This window comes from Sus scrofa, chromosome 7, assembly GCF_054392235.1.
Source record: "Sus scrofa isolate SSC_HxYL_T2T_F1_AM1 chromosome 7, Sscrofa_HxYL_maternal_Yorkshire_Landrace_v2.0, whole genome shotgun sequence".
Classification (NCBI taxonomy): Eukaryota; Metazoa; Chordata; class Mammalia; order Artiodactyla; family Suidae; genus Sus; species Sus scrofa.
In genome coordinates, this window is record NC_139389.1 from 136,490,495 (window position 1) to 136,509,395 (window position 18,901).

At 60.2% G+C, this 18,901-nt stretch overlaps 1 protein-coding gene across 15 annotated transcripts in view; it reads right to left on the reverse strand.

Annotated features, from left to right (window-relative positions):
• Window positions 1-18,901, reverse strand: part of BRF1 (BRF1 RNA polymerase III transcription initiation factor subunit) — a 67,131-nt gene that overhangs the window by 27,651 nt on the left and 20,579 nt on the right. For 13 of the 15 annotated variants that reach the window (XR_014809371.1, XR_014809370.1, XR_014809373.1 and 10 more), the window contains 2 exons: window positions 16,176-16,256; window positions 3,333-3,506 (listed from right to left, as the gene is read on the reverse strand). Coding sequence is in view for 10 of the 15 variants with exons in the window: in XM_084967114.1 (XP_084823240.1) it covers window positions 3,333-3,506; window positions 16,176-16,256 (255 nt within the window). In the remaining 5 variants the exon portion in view is untranslated. The remainder of the gene's footprint in view (window positions 1-3,332; window positions 3,507-16,175; window positions 16,257-18,901) is intronic. The other 2 variants (XR_014809374.1, XM_021081617.2) reach the window with 1 other exon arrangement.

The window sequence follows — 18,901 nt, forward strand, 5'->3', positions numbered from 1 at the left end:
TCCACCTCAACAGAATTATCTTTTTTTCTTAGGGCTGCACACGTGGCACATGGAGGTTCCCAGGCTAAGGGGTGAATCGAGCTACAGCTGCTGGCCTACACCACAGCCACAGCAACACCAGATCCTTAACCTGCTGAGCGAGGCCAGGGATTGAAGCCCCGTCCTCACGGATCCTAGTCGGGTTCATTAGGACTGCGCCGTCATGGGAACTCCCAAGCACATTAAATTTATTTTTTTCTTTTTTTTTTTCCACATTAAATCTAAATGGATGAGGAGTTCCCGTCGTGGCGCAGTGGTTAACAAATCCAACTAGGAACCACGAGGTTGGTGGGTTCGGTCCCTGGACTCGCTCCGTGGGTTAAGGATCCGGTGTTGCTGTGAGCTGTAGTGCAGGTGGCAGATGTGGCTCGGATATGGCCTTGCTGTGGCTCTGGTGGAGGCCAGCAGCTACAGTTCCAATTCCACCCCCAGCCCGGGACCCTCTATATGCCACCGGTGTGGCTCTATAAAGACAAAAGACAAAAAAAAAAAAAAAAAGATCTAAAAGAAATAAAAATGGAAATCAGGAAAGATTTTGAACTGATCATAGTATAAACATGACACATCAAACTGTTCAATGTAACTAAAATCTGCCCAGAGAGAAATTAATAGTCTCACAAGCTTATATTAAGAAAAACAGAAAAATTTAAACCAAGAACCTAAAAATACCTGCCTCAGGAAGCTGGAAATATAGTAAATTAAACTCAAAGAAATTAAAAGGCGAAAGTAACAAAAAAAGAAATCAGAGGGATACACAATGTACGTACAGCAGAGATAAATAACAGAGCCAACGTTTGGTTCTTCAAGAAAGCCGAGCGCGCTGGGAGGATGTGGAGATCGCGGAGCCCTGGCCACGGCTGGCGGGCCCGCGAGCTGGCCCAGCACCTCACAACGTCACACAAGACAGGGGCCCAGCGACGAGGGCGTGACTCCGTTTACAAGACTGTGGAGAACCAGCGAGCAGACAGCAGCAGAAAGCAGGCTGCTGGCCGCTTAGGACAGTGACACGAGCGACACGAGTGACGGCTGCACAACTAACTTTGTGAAGAGATCTAAAAGTCACTGACTTGTACCTGGTGGTGAATGACACCCCAATACAGCTGTTACTCGAAAAAGACAAAGGAAACTGGTAACCCCCTAGCCACTCGGAGCCGAGAAAAAAGGCAGAGTTACCACCACGAGACGGAGGTGAAAGCAGGATGTCACTACGAGGGCTGCAGGGGATGGATGACCACTTTACACCAAGCAAGGCCTCGAAGTGACACGGAAGACGTCACGAGAAACAGTCTGGAGCGTTCTCCCGTCTGCTGGAGAAACTGCAGCTGCAGCTCCAACCGAGCCAGAGAACCTACGCTACGGCCCCCGCGGCTTCCCTGTGGGTCAAACCCCCGGACCGCCCAGAGCGGGAGCTCGAGGGGCACCCTCCGGGGCGGGGGGCGCGTGTGACTGGGACACGCTAAGTTGACAAGGACACTGCAAGCAGACAGACTCAGGCCAGCCAACCGCACAAGTCCACACAAAACGGCCGCAGTCGCTACAGAGCAGGACGTGTCATGACCGCGTCTGGGTCCGCCCGGTGGTTTAATCCTCGAATGTCAGTGTTGTCCCTGCAGCAGCTCAGGTCACTGCTGTGGTATGGCTTCGATTCCCTGGCCCAGGAACTTCCACATGCCGTGGGTGCGACCAAAAAAAACCAAAAGTGTCACTCACGCTGGTGCAGTTTAAGGGGAAGACCCTGCACAGCGACCACCGCGGACCGCGCCGCTCTCCTCCCGACCGAGGCTCTGCCGTCACCGAGGAGGAAACCCCCTCAGTCGGGCCCCAGCAGAGGCACCCGGAGAAAACCTGGGGCAGAATCTCCGCCAACACCCTCCCTCAGGGCACTGCGGGCGGGCCACGGCCACAGGGCATCGCGTGGCGTGTGGCCTCCTGTGTGGGTGCCTCCCCTCTGTGTCCCGGGTCCAGCTTCACCCACCGCCTGCGCGGGTGGCCCCCGGCCCCGGGGTGCACGCTGGGCCCGGCACCACGGGCTCCTGGGAGCAGGACCCCCACGCGAGCAAGAGCGGGGCTGCCAGGCCGACTCCCGCCTGTCCAGCTCGTCCGGGCCACCTTCTCCCACAGGAGCACCGCACTGCCCCCGCGCCCTGGAGCTGGGCTTCCCGCACCCCCGCCTCGCCGCCCAACCTCCAGAGCCCGGCCCGCCTCCCTGCCCAGACCGGGGCAGAGCCTATGCCAGGGACCGTGCTCAGAGCGAGAAGGGCAAGGCGGTGACCACAAGGTCCCCTGCCCCACCCCCCGGGGGGGGCTGCCAGGGCACTGAGCTTCACCCCCTAAAACAAAGGCTACTTTTATGCCGAAATGATACGTTTCAAATTTAGAGACATTCTACTAAAGATTCTGATACTGAGGCTGGCCCAACCGGAAGGGCAGTGCACGGTGTCTGGGACCAGGCCACCGCGGTGGAGCCCAAAGGCTCAAGAGAGGAGAGCTCAGAGGCCGCCAAGCCCGCAGCCCAGGAGCGCGCATCGCGGGGGCAGATCAGCACCACGGAGGGCGGCTCCCATCAGAGCAGGAGGGCAGAGGCCGAGATCCGGCTGGAAGCCGGGGGGACAAGAAAGAAGAAACCAGGACGGGCAGTGGGACAGCGGAGTGCAGGACACTGAGGGAGAGGCTGCAGGGGCATCGCACGGGGACCTCTGAGCCCGCAGACAGGAAGGAGGCGCTTCAGGCCGCAAGCAGCCCACCAGCCCACAGGGGACCGGAGCCAGGGCGTGCGAGACCACAGGCGCCACGTCCAAATTCTGGGGCAGCCGCTGTGCGACCTGGAACCCTGCCAGACGGTCTCCAAGGCGCGGGTGGAAAGCCACCCTCAGAGGCTCACGGGGCCAGGAGAGGCAAGGGGCCCGGTGTCGGGAAGAGACCCAAGGGGCAGGCGGAGCAGACGCAGTGGGGGCCAGGGAGACGACACGGACCGACGCCTGGAGCCGGGGGAGCGTCCCAGGGCCACTGGCAGAGGAAGTGGGCTCCGACCCGCAGAGGGCCGGGCTGGCGAGGAGGGGCAGACACCCACCGGGGGGGCCTCGGACGCCGGCCTGGCTCCCAGCGTCCGCCCCAAGGCCGAGGGGGCAGGCACGCAGCCGCCCAGCCCTGAAAGCCCAGTGTCCGTCCAGACGTCCACCCAACGAGGTGTTCCCGTGAAACACGAGCACCGGCCTCGGAGCCCAGAGCCCGCGCGGCGGCAGAGGGAGGCGGAGCCGAGACAGGGCCTCCGCGAGGCCCGGGCCAAAGGATACGCGGGGTGCCCTCCGTGCGGCACACCAGGTAGAGGCAGGCGGCGATGACGTGGGCCATCCTGCGGCCGCGGGTCAGGTGCTTGCTCACGGCCATCTTGAAGAAGTTGAAGGCCGTGTCCAGGCAGTGCTGGTTCAGCTGCAGCTGGTTCCCCAGGTGATGGATCTGCCGCCGCCCTAGGACACAACACGAGATGTTACCGCGCGTTCCCAACCGCCCGGCGACCCACAGGCGTGTTACACAGACTGCGCCCCGCCCCTGCCTCGCGGCCTCGGGTGCAGCAGGAAGACGGGCCCTTTTCTTCGCACGCGAGGTCCCAGTAAAATGCGATGCAGGGACCGTGGATGCGAACTGCCCACGACGCCACGGGCCATGAGGTGCCCCTCCCCACCCCGGAACAGCCTCGCCCCAGGACCAGGGCCGGCCGGGCACCCCCTTGAGGCCCCTGAGCGCGTGTGTCTGCAAAGCGCTCCGGGGAGGCCCGCCAGCCTGGCGCTAAAACAACGTCCCTAACAAGCTCACGCTCCCCCTCGAACGCCCCCTCCCTGTGGCTGAGCACCCCAGGCCCTGCTGCCCGGCCGCCTGCCCCCACAGGCCAGGATGGCAGCTGACCCCAGAACACAATCTGGACACACCCTTCATGGAGCAAGCCCAGCTCACAAGCTGTGGGCCAGAGACAGCAGCAGGAGAGGAAGCAGAGCGCTGTCCACACAGCAGAGAGGCCACCAGGGCAGAGCAGAGGAGCCCAGGGCCGCGGCAGGAGCCCAAGAGCCGGCAGCTCCCCACGGCTCTGCTCCGGGCCCCCCCGCCCTGCACACCCCCTCCATCTGCAGTGTCGGCTCCGGGCAGACAGTCCCATCACAGATGCCCGGGCCCACCGGCGTCCTCCGGCACCCCAGACCCTCGCCCCTCTGGCAAAGGCCTCCCTGCCCAGGGCCGGGGACCTCTGCTTTGCCCACAAGGAGCTAAGGCCCAAATCCCCGCCTCAACACACACACTAACCCTGACCAGCACTCAGGATGGGCACCCAGGCAGACAAAACCCGGGGAACTGGCCCCAGGGGTGCGGGCTGGCAGCTGGGGGCGACAGGCCCAACCACCTAGGGTGGCGCGTCCCAATGGCTCCCCCCACACGGCCCCCCTGTCCTTCACGGTCCTGCTCCCTCACCCCCCAACGAAGCCTGACCAGAGCCCAGGCGGCTCTGAGGGGTCCTGCCACAGCCCCAGAGCAGGGCCTGAGCAGAGCCATCGCCACTTCAGCACAGCACACGTTCACACACGGGACAGAGGTGGTCCACCCCACGGCCCAGCGAGGCTCGGGGGTCAGCAGGGCGGCTGACGGACAGCCCTGCCACCAGCTCCTCCGTGCACGCTGGGCGCTCCTGAAACAGGCAGGAGAGGGGCTTGCAGAGGGTGTGCACTCCAGGCCGGAGACAAAGCCACCCCCATGACCACAGGCCGGGCTGCCTGGCAGCGCGGGGGCTTGAACTTGTCACAGTAAGTTGTTTCACAGCAACTTTACTGCAAAGTCACAAGCTGTAACACTCACCCTCATCAACTGTATGATTCAGTGATTTCATGTATCCATGGAGTCGTGCGCCATCACAATTCAGTACCTTTTCAACATCCCACAGGACGTTCTGTACCCACTGACACTTACTCCCCACCTCTCAAAGAGGAGCCGTTATTGTTTTTATTTATTTGTTCTTCATGGCCACACCCTCAGGATATGGAAGCTCCTGGGCCAGGCACTGAATCTGAGCCAGAACTGCAACCTATGCCACAGCTTTGGTAAGGCCAGACCTTGAACCGCTGCGCTGCATGGGCTACCATGGTAGGTTTAGGATCCCAGGCTCGGGGTTGAACCTGCACCTCCACAGCGACCTGAGCCACTGCGGTCGGATTCTTAACCCTCTGCACCACAGCAGGGACTCCCCGAAAACGAGGTTTTAACTCACGCGGTTCAGCAGGCCCCCCCGGCAGACTGAGCAAGTCCCCTGGTGCAGACGCGCGCGGGTTTTCAACGCCGGCTGTGCTGATAGACACGAAGTCACGAAGGCAGAGTCCTAACAACCACAGCGCCCTCTCCGTGGATAACGAGAGACGATGAGACGTGAAGGCGGCAGCAGCTAGGTACCCTCACACTCCGACACTTTGTAAAAGTAAGGCCTGCCTTTCCATCCGAGACGGTGGCTGACCGGCGTCCCTCTGGCCCGCAGTGACAGCAGAGAACAAGCGTGAACGTGGCGGCAGCACCAGCAGACAGGTACCCCGGCAGCAGGAGGAGAAGGACCTAGGCAGCCCGGCCGCAGAAGGCCCACCCTAGGCCAGCAGGACTTTCCCGATGCCAGCCGCGACTCAGAGCTGCGGGGGCTGCAGGCTGCCCGTCACACCCGCCCCCGCGTGGTGACACACCAGAAGCCCCTCCCGAGAGCAGGTCCTGGGGCACCCAGAGGCCAACAGGTGCCCTGGGAGGGGGGGCTATGGATGTGAAGGCTTCACTTTGAGACCCACATTCATGTAAACGTGAGCCACGGGCAGAGAATCAGCCAGCTCTGCAGAAAGGAGCACCGCGGAGGGAAACCCCGCGTCACCCAGCAGGCGCCGGCGGAGAAAGCCTTCGAAGGCCCGTTCCGGCCTCCGAGACGCCCATCCACAGAGATGGGTGAACGGGCTGCGACCAGAGAGACACGGCCCCGGGACGTGAGCAGGGAGGCCACTGATCCTGTGGTAGAACCCGAGAAGCAGCACACCACGGAGCGGGCAGAGGAGGACTCCGGGGGCGCCAGGAGGCAGGGGAGGGACAGGCCCAGGATGCAGCCCCGGCTGGCAGAGGCCACAGAGGGAGGCTTGCGGCCGACAGGGCAGGCCCGTCCCTCCAGACAGGCGCAGAGGCAAGGAGCAGCCTCAGAGACAAAGAGGGCAAACGAACTCCACCGGCAGCAGCGACCACCTACACACAGTGTGAAACGCAGCAAAGGGAAACCTCGGGTAAGGTGGAACCGGGGAGCTCTCGTGGCGCAGTGGGTCACCGACCTGGCACTGTCGCTGCAGCGGCTCAGGTCGCTGCGGTGTCGCAGGTCTGCTCCCTGGCCCGGGAACCTCCACGTGCCACGGGCACGACCAGAAACAATGGAGTCAGGAAGCCCCGAAGGGCAGGAAGGACGAGGAGGAAGGACGATCTCCTGGCCTGGCCAGGGCACCCCCACTGCCCAGAACACTCACTTCCCTCCAAGGGAAACCTGAGCCGCTTCCAGGCAGCCCCCCCCCCCCCCCCCCCGCCCCTGCTCTGCTTGCAGGGCCCCCTGGGGCCGGCCACTCCCCTGCCAGGCACAGATGCTGTAAAACACCCGCTTTATTTCAGGGAACACCTCCCAACAGTGCTCGCACCGTGACCCGCCCGAGGAGGCGGGCTCAGTCTCCCTCCCCGGGCTGAGTGCGGCTGCTCTCACGGAACCATGTGGAAAAGAAACACGTGTGACCTCTCCTGGTGACCTTCTGTGGAGGAGCCAGCAGTGATCTAGGCCAGCGTCGCCAGCGGCCCATCACGGGACCTGAGGGACACCTGCCACGGGGCAAAGAGAAAGGTGCCAGGCCCCTGGGACGGCACCCCAAAGCCACAGCAAACTCAGCCGAGAGACTTCCACAGTGTACCCCAAACAGCCCAGCTGGGGGGAGCTGTCACGGGGGAGGAGCCTAAGAAAGGCCCGGGGTCCCCCAGGGCCCTGCAGCATGGAGGGCACGGGAGGGCAGAGCGCTCGGAGTCTGCAGCTCTGACGCTGTCGTAAAACAGACGTCCAAACCCCACGGAAGTCAAAGGAGAAAAAGCCATCTCCAAACCTGGGGTTACCGTTACACCAAAGCCTAGAGGAACCTACAGCTGAGATGCAAGCATCAGGAAGAGAAAGCCCGGACGACCGACGAAGCTCCCAGCTTAAGAGGCTGAGAAAGAAAAGCTAAACAGAAGACGTGGAGGAAAGGGACGGATGAGGAGCAGAAGCCAGTTGAATAGAAAACAAACACCAGAAGGGCAACAAAGCCAAGCTCACTCTACGCTAAGATTAACGCAATTGCTAAACTGAGAGCGTCCTAGCAAGATCTTTCAAGAATAAGAGGGATAAAACACAAATGACCAATGTCAGGAATAAATGAGAACATCGCTGAAAATCTAGGAAGCAGGTAAAGGCAGAAGCGGATATTAGGAATAAACCTCCGTACTCCGACCACCTCCACGTGAATGCGAATTTGCGTGACTGAGACAGAGAGTAATTTGAAAAGCTTGTCTTAGCAAAACTGACAGGAAGAGACAGAAAATCTAGGGGGTCCCATGAAAATACTATTTACAACAGTCCTACCAAAGAAACCTATCCGGGGCTCCCGTCGTGGCAAAGCGGGATGGGCGGCGTCTCGGGGGCCGGGGACACAGGCTCGGTCCCCGGCCCAGCACGGCTGAGCATCTGGCAGGTCTCGGATCTGGTCCCCGGCCCAGAAGCGCCATATGCCGCGGGGCGGCCAAAAAAGGAAAAAATGAAGAAACTGTTGTTAAACACAAGTCAAAAAGAACGAACGAACGAAATTGTTATTAAAGTCTCCTCACAGAAAACTCAAGGCCCAGACGGTCTCCGAATAAACTTTCCCCCATGTTCGAGGAGCAAAGTGGCAAAGGGCACAGAGACTGGACAGGGGCAGAGAAGCCCGGAGCCGCAAGGTGAGTTCATCGATCCAAACACCGGTCAGCGTTTAAGTCACTACGGCGACCGAACGAGCAGGAAGAGACGGACGGTCATCCTGGCGGAAACGAAGAGCAGGCGACACAACGCAGACCCCCCCTCCAATAACAGACGCGGACGGGACAGACCGGCCCCCGGGCAGCCGGCAAAGAGCGCGTGCCCGCGGGGTCTCACCAGAGTCTGGCTTCGAGGCCTCTGTCTCTGGCCATCGGATGTGTGGCGAGGCACTGTGCCAGCCAGCAAAGGACCGTCTTTCCGACGGGCGCCGCTGCCCAGCTGGGCGTCCAGGCTGAAACCCGCCCACCTCACACCGCACGTGAGAGCCGGCCCGCGGCGGATCACAGGCGCGCACACGACACACACGGCAAGGCAGCTTCAGAAGCATCTTCAGAGGCTGCGACAGACAAGAATTTCCTTTTTCTTTCGCCTTTTTTCTTTCTAGGGCCACACCCGCGGCATACGGAGGTTTCAGGCTCGGGGTCCAGCGGGAGCTGCGGCCACCGGCCTGCGCCAGAGCCGCAGCGACACGGGATCCGAGCCACGTCTGTGACCCACACCACAGCGCACGGCCACGCCAGATCCTTGACCCACGGAGCGAGGCCAGGGATTGAACCCACAACCTCACGGTTCATAGTTGGATTCGCTTCCGCTGCCCCACGACAGCAACTCCTTTTTTTTTCCCTTTTCATGGCCACACTCACGGTATATGGAAGTTCCCGGGCCAGGGGCTGAATCCGAACAACGCTGAATCCACTAACCCACCGGGCCAGGGATGGAACCTGACCCTCTGCAGCAACCTGAGCCCCTGCACTCAGGTTCTAAGCCACTGCGCCACGGCAGGAACTCCGGAGGAGAATTTCTTAAGTCACAAAATCCTCTTAACATAAAAACTGATACAGTGGGACTCTGCCAAAACTAAGACATTTCTGGAGTTCCTCTGTGCCTCAGCAGTTTAAGGATCCCTTGCTGTCGCAGCAGTGGCCCAGGTCACTGCTATGGCTTGGATTCCATTCCCGGCCTGGGAACTCCCATACACTGCGGGCGCGGCCCTAAAAAAAAAGAAAAAGAAAAAGAAATTGTGCGGGGAGTTCCCCTGTGGCTCAGCAGGCTAAGGAGCTGGTGTCGTCACTACCATGGCTCCGGTCACTGCTGTGGCTCAGGTTCAGCCCCTGGACTGGGAAGTTGCACGTGCCACAGGTATGGCCAAAAAAACCTGTGCAGGAGATGCGTCAAACAGGCACTCTCCAAACAGCCAAAAAACATACCCAAAAAATACGCAAAAGTAGTCGGCGTAACCATTCACCGGGGTAAGCAAACTAAGGCACCATGAGTGCGGTGCCCGCCTGCCAGAAAGACCCACGGATGCCTGGCGCCGCCAAGGCCCCGAGCTCGGGCTGCCGTGTGCCACGCGGCTGGAGGGTGAGTCAGGATGGCCCGGCCGGAGGGCCCCTGGCCGAGTCCGCTGAGGACGACGAGGCCAGCAGACCAGACGCCCCAGGAGTCTCGCCCACAGGCACAGTCCCCAGAGAAGGGTCCATCCAAGGGGGCTGAAATGGGAACAGCAAACATCCCTGGACAGGAAAGGCAGCTAAACTGCTATGTTCACAACTGGAACCTACAGAGCAGTGAACAGACGGCTGACCCACACACAAAGGGGACATTCGCTGTGGTCCCAACTGCCTGAAGCAGAAAAGCAAAGCAAACTAACCGACAGCAGGGAGCATTCTGGGTACAAGGAACGCTCCACCTCCTCTGTGAGGCCACCTCAAGGCGCATAATGTCACCCAGCAGAGTCCACTTAAGGTCGGGACGCTGCATGCTCTTTGCTACGCATACGTCAGATCACAAAAAACAAACACACAAAAAGACCTCAGGAGTTCCCTGGTGGCCGTGTGGTTAAGGAGTTGGTGGCGTCACTGCTGTGGCTCAGGTCGCTGCCATGGTGCAGGTTCCACCCCCCACCCAGAAACTTCCACATGCCACAGGCATGGCCAGAAAAACAAAACGAACAAACAAACGGAAAAACAAGAAGAAGAAGACGAGAACAAAGTTCCCCCAAGAAATATTTCCAGGGAGTCCCCTTTGTGGCCCAGCGGTTCACGAACTCGACTAGGGTCCACGAGGATCCCTGGCCTCGCTCAGTGGGTTAGGGAGCTGGCGTTGCCGGGAGCTGTGTGTAGGTCCCGATGTGGCTTGGATCTGGTGTGGCTGTGGCGTAGGCCAGCGATGTAGCTCCGATTAGACCCATAGCCTGGGAACTTCCCTGTGCCAAGGGTGCGGCCCTAAAAAGACACACACACACGCGCGCGCACAAAGTCCCAAGAAGTATTTTCCAAATGAAAGGGCTTGTCAAATCAGTGAAAAAAGCTCTGGCCCGGAGGCCTTTCAGCACGCCAGAGGCAGAGAGAAACCCAAAAGGCGCCAGCTAAGAAGGAAAGGGATGGGAGCCTAGACTGGGATAAACCCCTTCCCTGGGGGCACTGCCCCCCTTCCCCGTGCTCTGTGGGGCACCAGAGGGAAGGCAAAGGCGGGTGTGCACAGGGGGTCCAGGGTGTTTATCTCACCGACCACGCCTCTACCGTGACCTGCGTACCTTCCCAACATAACCAGAGCCAAGCTGGGAGGGGCGGGTGTGGGGGGAGGGGAGCTGGCAGGTGCGGGGCAGGGGGGCGGGGGGGGGCAGGTGCCAGGACACACCTCCAGGAGGGCGGGAGGGGCCACATGAACAGAGCAGCCCCCGGCATCCCCCTCCCAACTCTCTTGTTTTCTCATTTCTTTCAGCAACCAAAACTTAACAGAAATAGTAAGAGCTGAAGTGAAATCCACAGATTTCAACCAAACCCAACAGGTTCGGGGCAGGTGGGGGCGCGTGCAGGGAGGACCACAGACCGGCTCTGGCCGCCGGGGAGAGCGCTGGGGGTGGCCGGCCCCACGCCTGTGAGCCCAGTGAGACTCCCGGCGCTGGGGCAAGAGGAGTGGGGGACACACGTTCCCGAGACAGGCAAAAGGAGCACACACCGTGGTTAAACCAGCGAACGGCCGTGAAGGGGTTAAAAAGCTCAGCGCAGGGGAGCTCCCATCTCGGCGCAGGGGTTAACGAATCCGACTAGGAACCACGAGGTTGCGGGTTCGATCCCTGGCCTCGCCCAGAGGGTTAAGGATGCAGCATTGCCGTGCGCTGTGGTATAGGTCGCAGACGCAGCGTGGATCTGGCATTGCTGAGGCTGTGGTGTAGACCAGCAGCTGCAGCTCCGATTCGACCCCTAGCCTGGGAACCTCCACATGCAGGAGCGGCCCTAGAAAAGGCAAAAAGACAAAAAAATAAAAAAATAAAAGGTCTGTGCAGAGCATGAAATGAGAGACAGGAGCAGGGTCCCCACGTCGGAAATGCAGCCGGGGCGTCTCAGAGGAAGCGCAGAAGACAGGCTGCCGTCAGCCCTCGCCTCTCCCCAAAAGCTCCAGGGAAATGACAGCAAGGGGGTGAAATCGGCGCAACCTCGCCCAGGCAGAGAGAAGAGCCCGGAGAGGCCAGGGCGCGGCATTCGCCCTGGCGCGGCCAGTCAGCACTGGCAAAGCCCTGGCCGGCCCGAGGGCCTCCTCCACCCTCCGACCAGCCCCAGCCCCACAGGCAGGCCGCTGACGGCGGAGGCGGCCGCGGAGACGGGAGAGACGCGCCCGGGTGGCTGGAGGGAGAGCCGGCCCCTCCTCAGGCGCCAGGCCGCTGGGGCTGGGCGCAGACCCTGGGCAGGAACCCTGGGGAAAGGGGTGCAGGGGGGACGGCCCGGGGTTCTCCCAGGGCTGCGGGCCCCCCTCAGCGGAGCGGCTCCACCTTGGCCTCAGACCCCACGCTGTTCCCAGGAGGCTGATGGCTCACTTAGACCAAGGGTTATTTCAAGTGTTTTAACCAGGATGGGTTCTTTCTCTTTATGGTTAGCTCCCAATTTTACCGCCATGAGCAGGTCTGCGTAAGCGTTGCTCCTGGTAACCGATTTGGGTCTGGTGAAGAAGCTACTCGAGGTCTTCAGAAGGATGCCCTTTCTTCACGTGCGGGAGAGCTGATGAAGGCAGCCCCAGAGGGGAAAGATTCTGTGACAGCACCACCTAGGAGCAAGCCGAGGAGCAAGGCCTGCACAGCGGGCATGAAGGCCGAGCAAAGGGAGGTCAGGCTGCCAGCCAGGAGGTCTCCAAATCTGCAAGTGCAGCGTCTTCATAGAGGCAAAACAGGCCCCCCTGCGACAGCCAAGCAGACCCGAAACCACGGAGCCCTGGAGGGAGATCCCACCCAAGTGACACGTACGGAACGGCCACTTGCTGCAGAAAAGCCTCTTCCTTCAAGGGCCCAAGCTGCTGACTGTAACTGACCACATGTTAGGCCATAAAGCAAGCGTCAAATCATTTCAAACGGCTGAAATCCTGTGATTTCGAAACACAGAAGGATCAAGCTGGAGATGAGAAAAGAGCCAGCGACACCAAAGACCCCACGGGGTCAAAGGAAAAAGCTCAAAGGAAACTGGAAAACGTTTTGATGCGAGTCGTAATTAGAAGCCCACCACCTGCCCTCACAGCAGTCAGCCCTCCCGGACAGGGGAGCTGCTGGCCACTCCCCCGCCACCAAAGCCGCCGTGCGAGGGAGGTGCAGCCTTGAGAGCCAAGGGGAAAGGGACCCACACGCAGCGAGGGTGCTCAGTTTACGCAGCCCCCGCTCCCGGCATGCACGGGAGACACGCTCACTCCAGAGGCGCCCGCAGGCCAGGGCGTTCCCGAGACTGTTCCCCCAGAAACGTCTGAGGTGGCAGCAGAGACTGCCCGGCCCGAGCTGACCACAGCTAACATCGCACCTGACGGTGAGAGGCCGGGCCTCTCCCCTGAAACCGGGAACTAGACGCTTGTACAGAGCGAGCTGCGGGGGCTACAGCCAGGGCTGTCGGGGGGACAGTGACTCGAAAGGCATCTAGGCTGGAAAGTAAAGCTAAGCTCTATCTATCTGCAGGTGTTATGATCTTGTATATAGAAAATTCCCAAGAATCCACTAAAAGACTGTTTTAATAAGTGAGTTTCTCACGGGCTGCAGAGGACAAGATCAATATACAAACCTCTACCATGTTTCTTTTTTTTTATTTTGTCTTTTTCCAGGGCCACATCCACGGCATATGGAGGTTCCCAGGCTGGGGGTCTAATCAGAGCTATAGCTGCCGGCCTACGCCACAGCCACGGCAACGCCGGATCCTTAACCCACTGAGCAAGGCCAGGGATCGGAACCCGCCACCTCACGGTTCCCAGTCGGATTCGTTAACCACTGAGCCACGACAGGAACTCCAAATATCTATCATGTTTCTATGAACTGGCAACAAACACTCAAAAAAAAATGAAATTAAGACAGCAATTCCGGAGTTCCCGTCGTGGTGCAGTGGTTAATGAATCCAATGAGGAACCATGAGGTGGCGGGTTTGGTCCCTGCCCCTGCTCAGTGGGTTAAGGATCCGGCGTTGCCGTGCGCTGTGGTGTAGGTTGCAGACGCGGCTCGGATCCCGCGTTGCTGTGGCTCTGGCGTAGGCCGGTGGCTACAGCTCTGATTCGACCCCTAGCCTGGGAACCTCCATATGCCGCGGGAGCAGCCCAAGAAATAGCAAAAAGACCGAAAAAAAGAAAAAAAAAAAAAAAAAAAAGACAGCAACTCCATTTACAATAGCATGGAAAAGAGGAAACTATTCAGGAATAAATTTAGCAAAGAAGAACAAACCTCAGGGAGCTCCCTGGTGGCCTAACGGCGAGCCCATGGCACTCTCGCTGCTGTGGCCAGGGTCTGTCCCTGGCCTAGGAGCCCGGACCCCACATCCGGCTGCTGCGCAAGCAGAGAGGAGGCGGGAGGAAGAGATGTAAACAGAAGTTGCTGAAGCAAATGAAGGAAACCCTAACTCAATGGAAAGCTGCTGCAGGTTTCCACATTCAGGGATCAGAGGACCTTGGCTGGTTGTCTTTTCTTTTCTCAGCTTTTCGGGGCTGCACCTGCGGCCCACGGAGGTTCCCGGGCTAGGGGGCCGAATCTGAGCTGCAGTTGCCACAGCTCACAGCAACACCGGATCCTTAACCCACTGAGCGAGGCCAGGGATCGAACCGGCGTCCTCATGGTTCCCAGTCATATTCGTTAACCGCTGAGCCGCGACGGGCACTCCGACCTCGGCTCGTTAAGGGGGCCGTCCTCCCCAAGTTGGTCTGTGGATTCAGCCAATCCCTATCAAAACCCTAGGGGCCTGCTTTGCAGGAACGGACACGCTGATCCTCAACCCGTAGGGAAAGCCAAGGGACTCAGACGAGTCGACAAAACCATGTTAAATGAAGAATAAACGGGAGGACCCGGCTTCCTGATTCCAAAACTCGCTACGAAGACACAACAACCGCAAGAGTGTGACACTTGCAAAAGGAGAAGAGACGGTCCACGGGGCAGAGGGAGAATCTGCACGTCAACCCTCACCTGTACGCCTGCCGACTCTGACAAAGGTGCCAACTGGGCAAACAGTCTCTTCAGCAAACAGCGCCGGGACAGCGGGAGACCCGCGTGCGAGCGTGAAGCTGAGCCCTTTCCCACACGGATGTAAACCCCACCGCAAAGAGGATCAAAATCTCAACCAAGAGCGAGCCCATAAAACCCAGAAGGGAGCGGAAGCAGAGACCTTTGCGATTCGGATTGAATGGGGCAATTTTTCCCAGTTATGACACAAAAAACACAAACGACAAAGGAATACACTGACAAGCTGCACATCATCAAAACTAACACCTTTGTGCTTCAAAGCTCACCATCAAGAAAGGGAAAAACACCCCAGAACGAAGGAAGATTTTCTGTAAATCACGACTAGAAGCGATAAGAGCCTTGTGTCTAAACGTATAAAGACCTTTTACAATTCACTGAGGAGGCGAATAACCCGCTTAAAAACAGACCAATATCGGAACAGACACTGCCCGTCCGCTGCGGCCTGGAACTGCAACGGAGCTCAAGGAAAATGGTACCTGTCACAGCACTTTTCTCGGCAAAACCACTAACCAACAGGTGTGGGCCCAGCAGCATCCAGAGATCTCAGGGAGAAGCCCTGACAGAGTCTCTGCGGGAGACCCGGGGGTCCTGCAGACCTGGGGGTGGGACTCTGGGTCACCCAGGGAGTCCCTGACAGTCTGGGGTGGGACTCTGGGTCACCCAGGGAGGTCCTGACAGTCTGGGGGTAGGACTCTGGGTCACCCAGGGAGTCCCTGACAGTCTGGGGGTGGGACTCTGGGTTACCCAGGGTGGTCCTGACAGTCTGGGGGTGGGACTCTGGGTCACCCAGGGAGGTCCTGACAGTCTGGGGTGGGGCTCTGGGACACCCAGGGAGGTCCTGACAGTCTGGGGTGGGGCTCTGGGTCACCCAGGGAGTCCCTGACAGTCTGGGGGTGGGACTCTGGGTCACCCAGGGAGTCCCTGACAGTCTGGGGGTGGGACTCTGGGTCACCCAGGGAGTCCCTGACAGTCTGGGGGTGGGACTCTGGGTCACCCAGGGAGTCCCTGACAGTCTGGGGTGGGACTCTGGGTCACCCAGGGAGTTCCTGACAGTCTGGGGGTGGGACTCTGGGTCACCCAGGGAGTCCCTGACAGTCTGGGGTGGGGCTCTGGGTCACCCAGGGAGTCCCTGACAGTCTGGGGGTGGGACTCTGGGTCACCCACGGAGTCCCTGACAGTCTGGGGTGGGACTCTGGGTCACCCAGGGAGTCCCTGACAGTCTGGGGGTGGGACTCTGGGTCACCCAGGGAGTTCCTGACAGTCGGGGGTGGGGCTCTGGGTCACCCAGGGAGTCCCTGACAGTCTGGGGGTGGGACTCTGGGTCACCCAGGGAGTCCCTGACAGTCTGGGGTGGGGCTCTGGGTCACCCAGGGAGTCCCTGACAGTCTGGGGTGGGACTCCAGGACGGTCTGGATGACCCAGGGTGGGGGCTCCACAGACATGCCCCCTCCAGGAGCCAGGCCTGCAGCAAGCCTGGAGGGAGACAAGGCTGGGGAGGGACTCGCTGCAGGCTGCCCTCTCGCCTTTCGTGCCACCCCCCCGCCCCAGGAGCCCGCCCTCTTCCAGCAGCACCCGTGGTGGACACACCGTTCTGCAGGGTCTGTGCTCGTGACTCCTTTCCCAGGTTCACATGGAAGCCGCCGCCCAGGGTTGGGGTTTTGCCAGCACCTGGAAACGCAAATCAGACTGATCAGGCAAAATCTGGTGGAGACCTGTGTTGACAGCCCTTTGGGGGCATAAGGTGCTTCTGGAGCAAGAACACAGCGGGGTCAGCAGCAAGTGCCCCCCAGCGCCGTTCACACCTCTGTCCTGCCAACAGGGTCGTGGCCTTGACCTGGAGCTAAGGCAGGTGGGCCGTGCCCGTCTGCATCCTCCCCGAGTGGCTAGACCACCGTCACCAGGCGGCTGAGTGGGAGCACAGCTCTCCAGGGCGCAGGCCTGGCCCAAGCCCAGCCCAGCCCCTCGCCCTGGCCCTCGGGTGCCCTGGGCCGGCCCGCTCCCAGCAGCTACACCTGCACCACGACCGTCTCAGTGCATCTCTTTCCCCGGGGGGACTGCGGGCTCCTGGAGGGCAGGGACCTTGTCCCTTGTGGCCTGGGGCCTCGGAGCCACGCGTCTGCAGGAGGCACACGCACCTCGACCCATCTGGGTGCTGCCTGCCTACCCACAGAGTGGCAACCTGCAGAGCCTAGTCTTGCCGTAGCTGGACCCATGGGCACCGTTCTGAAACTGCCGCTGTCTCTGAGCCAGTCCAGGAAGTCCTGCAGGGCTTCCGGACCGGGGTCCTGCTCTGCTTCCCTGTGAAGACAGCCAGGTGGACACATCCGGACGGCTCACCAGACGTATCCATCCCACCACTGAAGACAGATCTTCCAATGGGGACCAGCTGCTGCCAAAGTGAGGGCCCGGGGACCCAGCAAAGGCTGCGAGCGGAAGGTGCTGCCCGTCCCACAGGCCAGTGTGTTTGTTACAAAGTACAGACCCCGGGGTGAGAGGCCCCTGAAGCTAGGGACACGACCTCACACTCTCAGCCGCCTGGGGGAGGTCAGGAGGCAGGGCCTGCTGGAGGGACCGGGACCCCAGTGCGGATGAAATGGACACGCAGAAGTGACAGGGACCTGGAAAGCCAGCTCTCTGAATTCTGACAAGAGGCCTCTGAGGACAGCACGTGGCCCACCTCCCGGGGCCAGCAGGGCCCCGTGTTGTCCATGGGCGGCCACCAGCACAGGCAGCTGAGGACAAGCTGGCCTCCAGCTGGCCTGTGACTGCATCCAAGTCCCAAACCAATCCCAAACCAAGACTATTTACAAGATCCGAACAAAATGAGTCTCAAGTTCAACTGGGAAAAAAGAAGCAAGACGGGCTAAGGGAACTCTGACGAGTGTCAGGGAGGCCTGGCTGCGCAGTTTCCGGGCCACGAGTGGCTGGACGAAGCCAGGAGCAGAGCAGGGGCCGTCAGGGGGCCAAGCACCCAGCGCTCCCCACCTCAGGAGTCTCCCTGGGGCCGAGGCCCCCGCCTCCTGGGGTCCAACAATGGGGACAGGCAGGGGGCCTGTGGCCCCTCCCACAGGGCGTGGTGCCTGGGGACAGGCACGGTCCCTGGAGATGGTTTTGTCATCACACCCGGCATATGGCGGTTTCCTACTGCTGCCCTTGCAAGTTACCACAAACTCGGCATCTTCAAGAGCCGGCAGCACAGAGCAGGGAAGGCGAGACCAGGCGGGGCATGCTGGGGCCTGGAGAGGGCCGGGGCAGCACAGGCTCCGGGGAGACCTGTCCCCGGGCCCAGAAATGAGGGGCTCTGACACACCAGCGCTACCGTGACGCTGCAGAGGCCCTGCATCTTCTACCCTATCCCGGAGGTGGTAGCTTTTTTGCTTTTTTGGGGCCACAGGCAGCATGCAGAATTTCCCAGGCCGGGGAGGGAATCCGGGCCGCAGCCATGACAATGCCGAGTCCTTAACCCTGAGGCTACCAGGGAACTCCAGCTTTCTAACCTTTAGAATTTTTATTTTTACGATCTTTTAGACATAGGAACCACTGAAGAAGGCACAAGCCCTCAGTCACCTGACCAGCAGAGACGCATTTTCACCTGCATCCTGTGCTGCCCAACTTTTATTTCACAAAAGGTAAGAAAACACCTTGTTTAACTAGAGTGGGCATGTGCTTTAACAAACAATTACAAAATATCACATGCAAAGGGACAGCGAACAGTACAAATCTGGAGGCCCCCCTTCCAGAACAAAGACCCTGGGTGGCCTCCCTCCCAGCCACTCTCCTGCTTAGACGCAGGTGGGGGACCAGGAGAGAGCCCACGAGGACACTGCTGAGTCAGAGGGGACACCCACTCTGGTGAGTGTGACCCCCACCACCTACCCCTGCCCCTCCCCTGCACTCCAGCTCTGGGCGCCCCTCCTTGCACCCCAGGGACCTCGACTTCCTGGTGCTGTGCTGTCCTTCCCTGCCTCTCCCAAAGCCCCGTCACCCCTCCTGGGGCTGTCCCGGGCACATCTGCTCCTGGAGCTGACTCCCGACTCTTGCTCCCCACGCACACTCACACACACTGCACACCAGCCTGTGCGCCCCGAGGGCCTCGTGTGCAGCCTCAGGTCATCCCTGCGCCCAAGAGAAACATGGATTAAGCTCCGGCAAGGAAGGCGCCTTACGGGGTCCAGCCGGCTAGGAGCAGGGAGCAGGCAGGAGGCCAGAACCTGTTGGCCAAATTGATGCAGGTTCTTTCATCTATTTATTCATCTGGGGGTCCTTTTTGGCCGCGCCGGGGCACACGGAGCTCCCGGGCCAGGGATCAGACT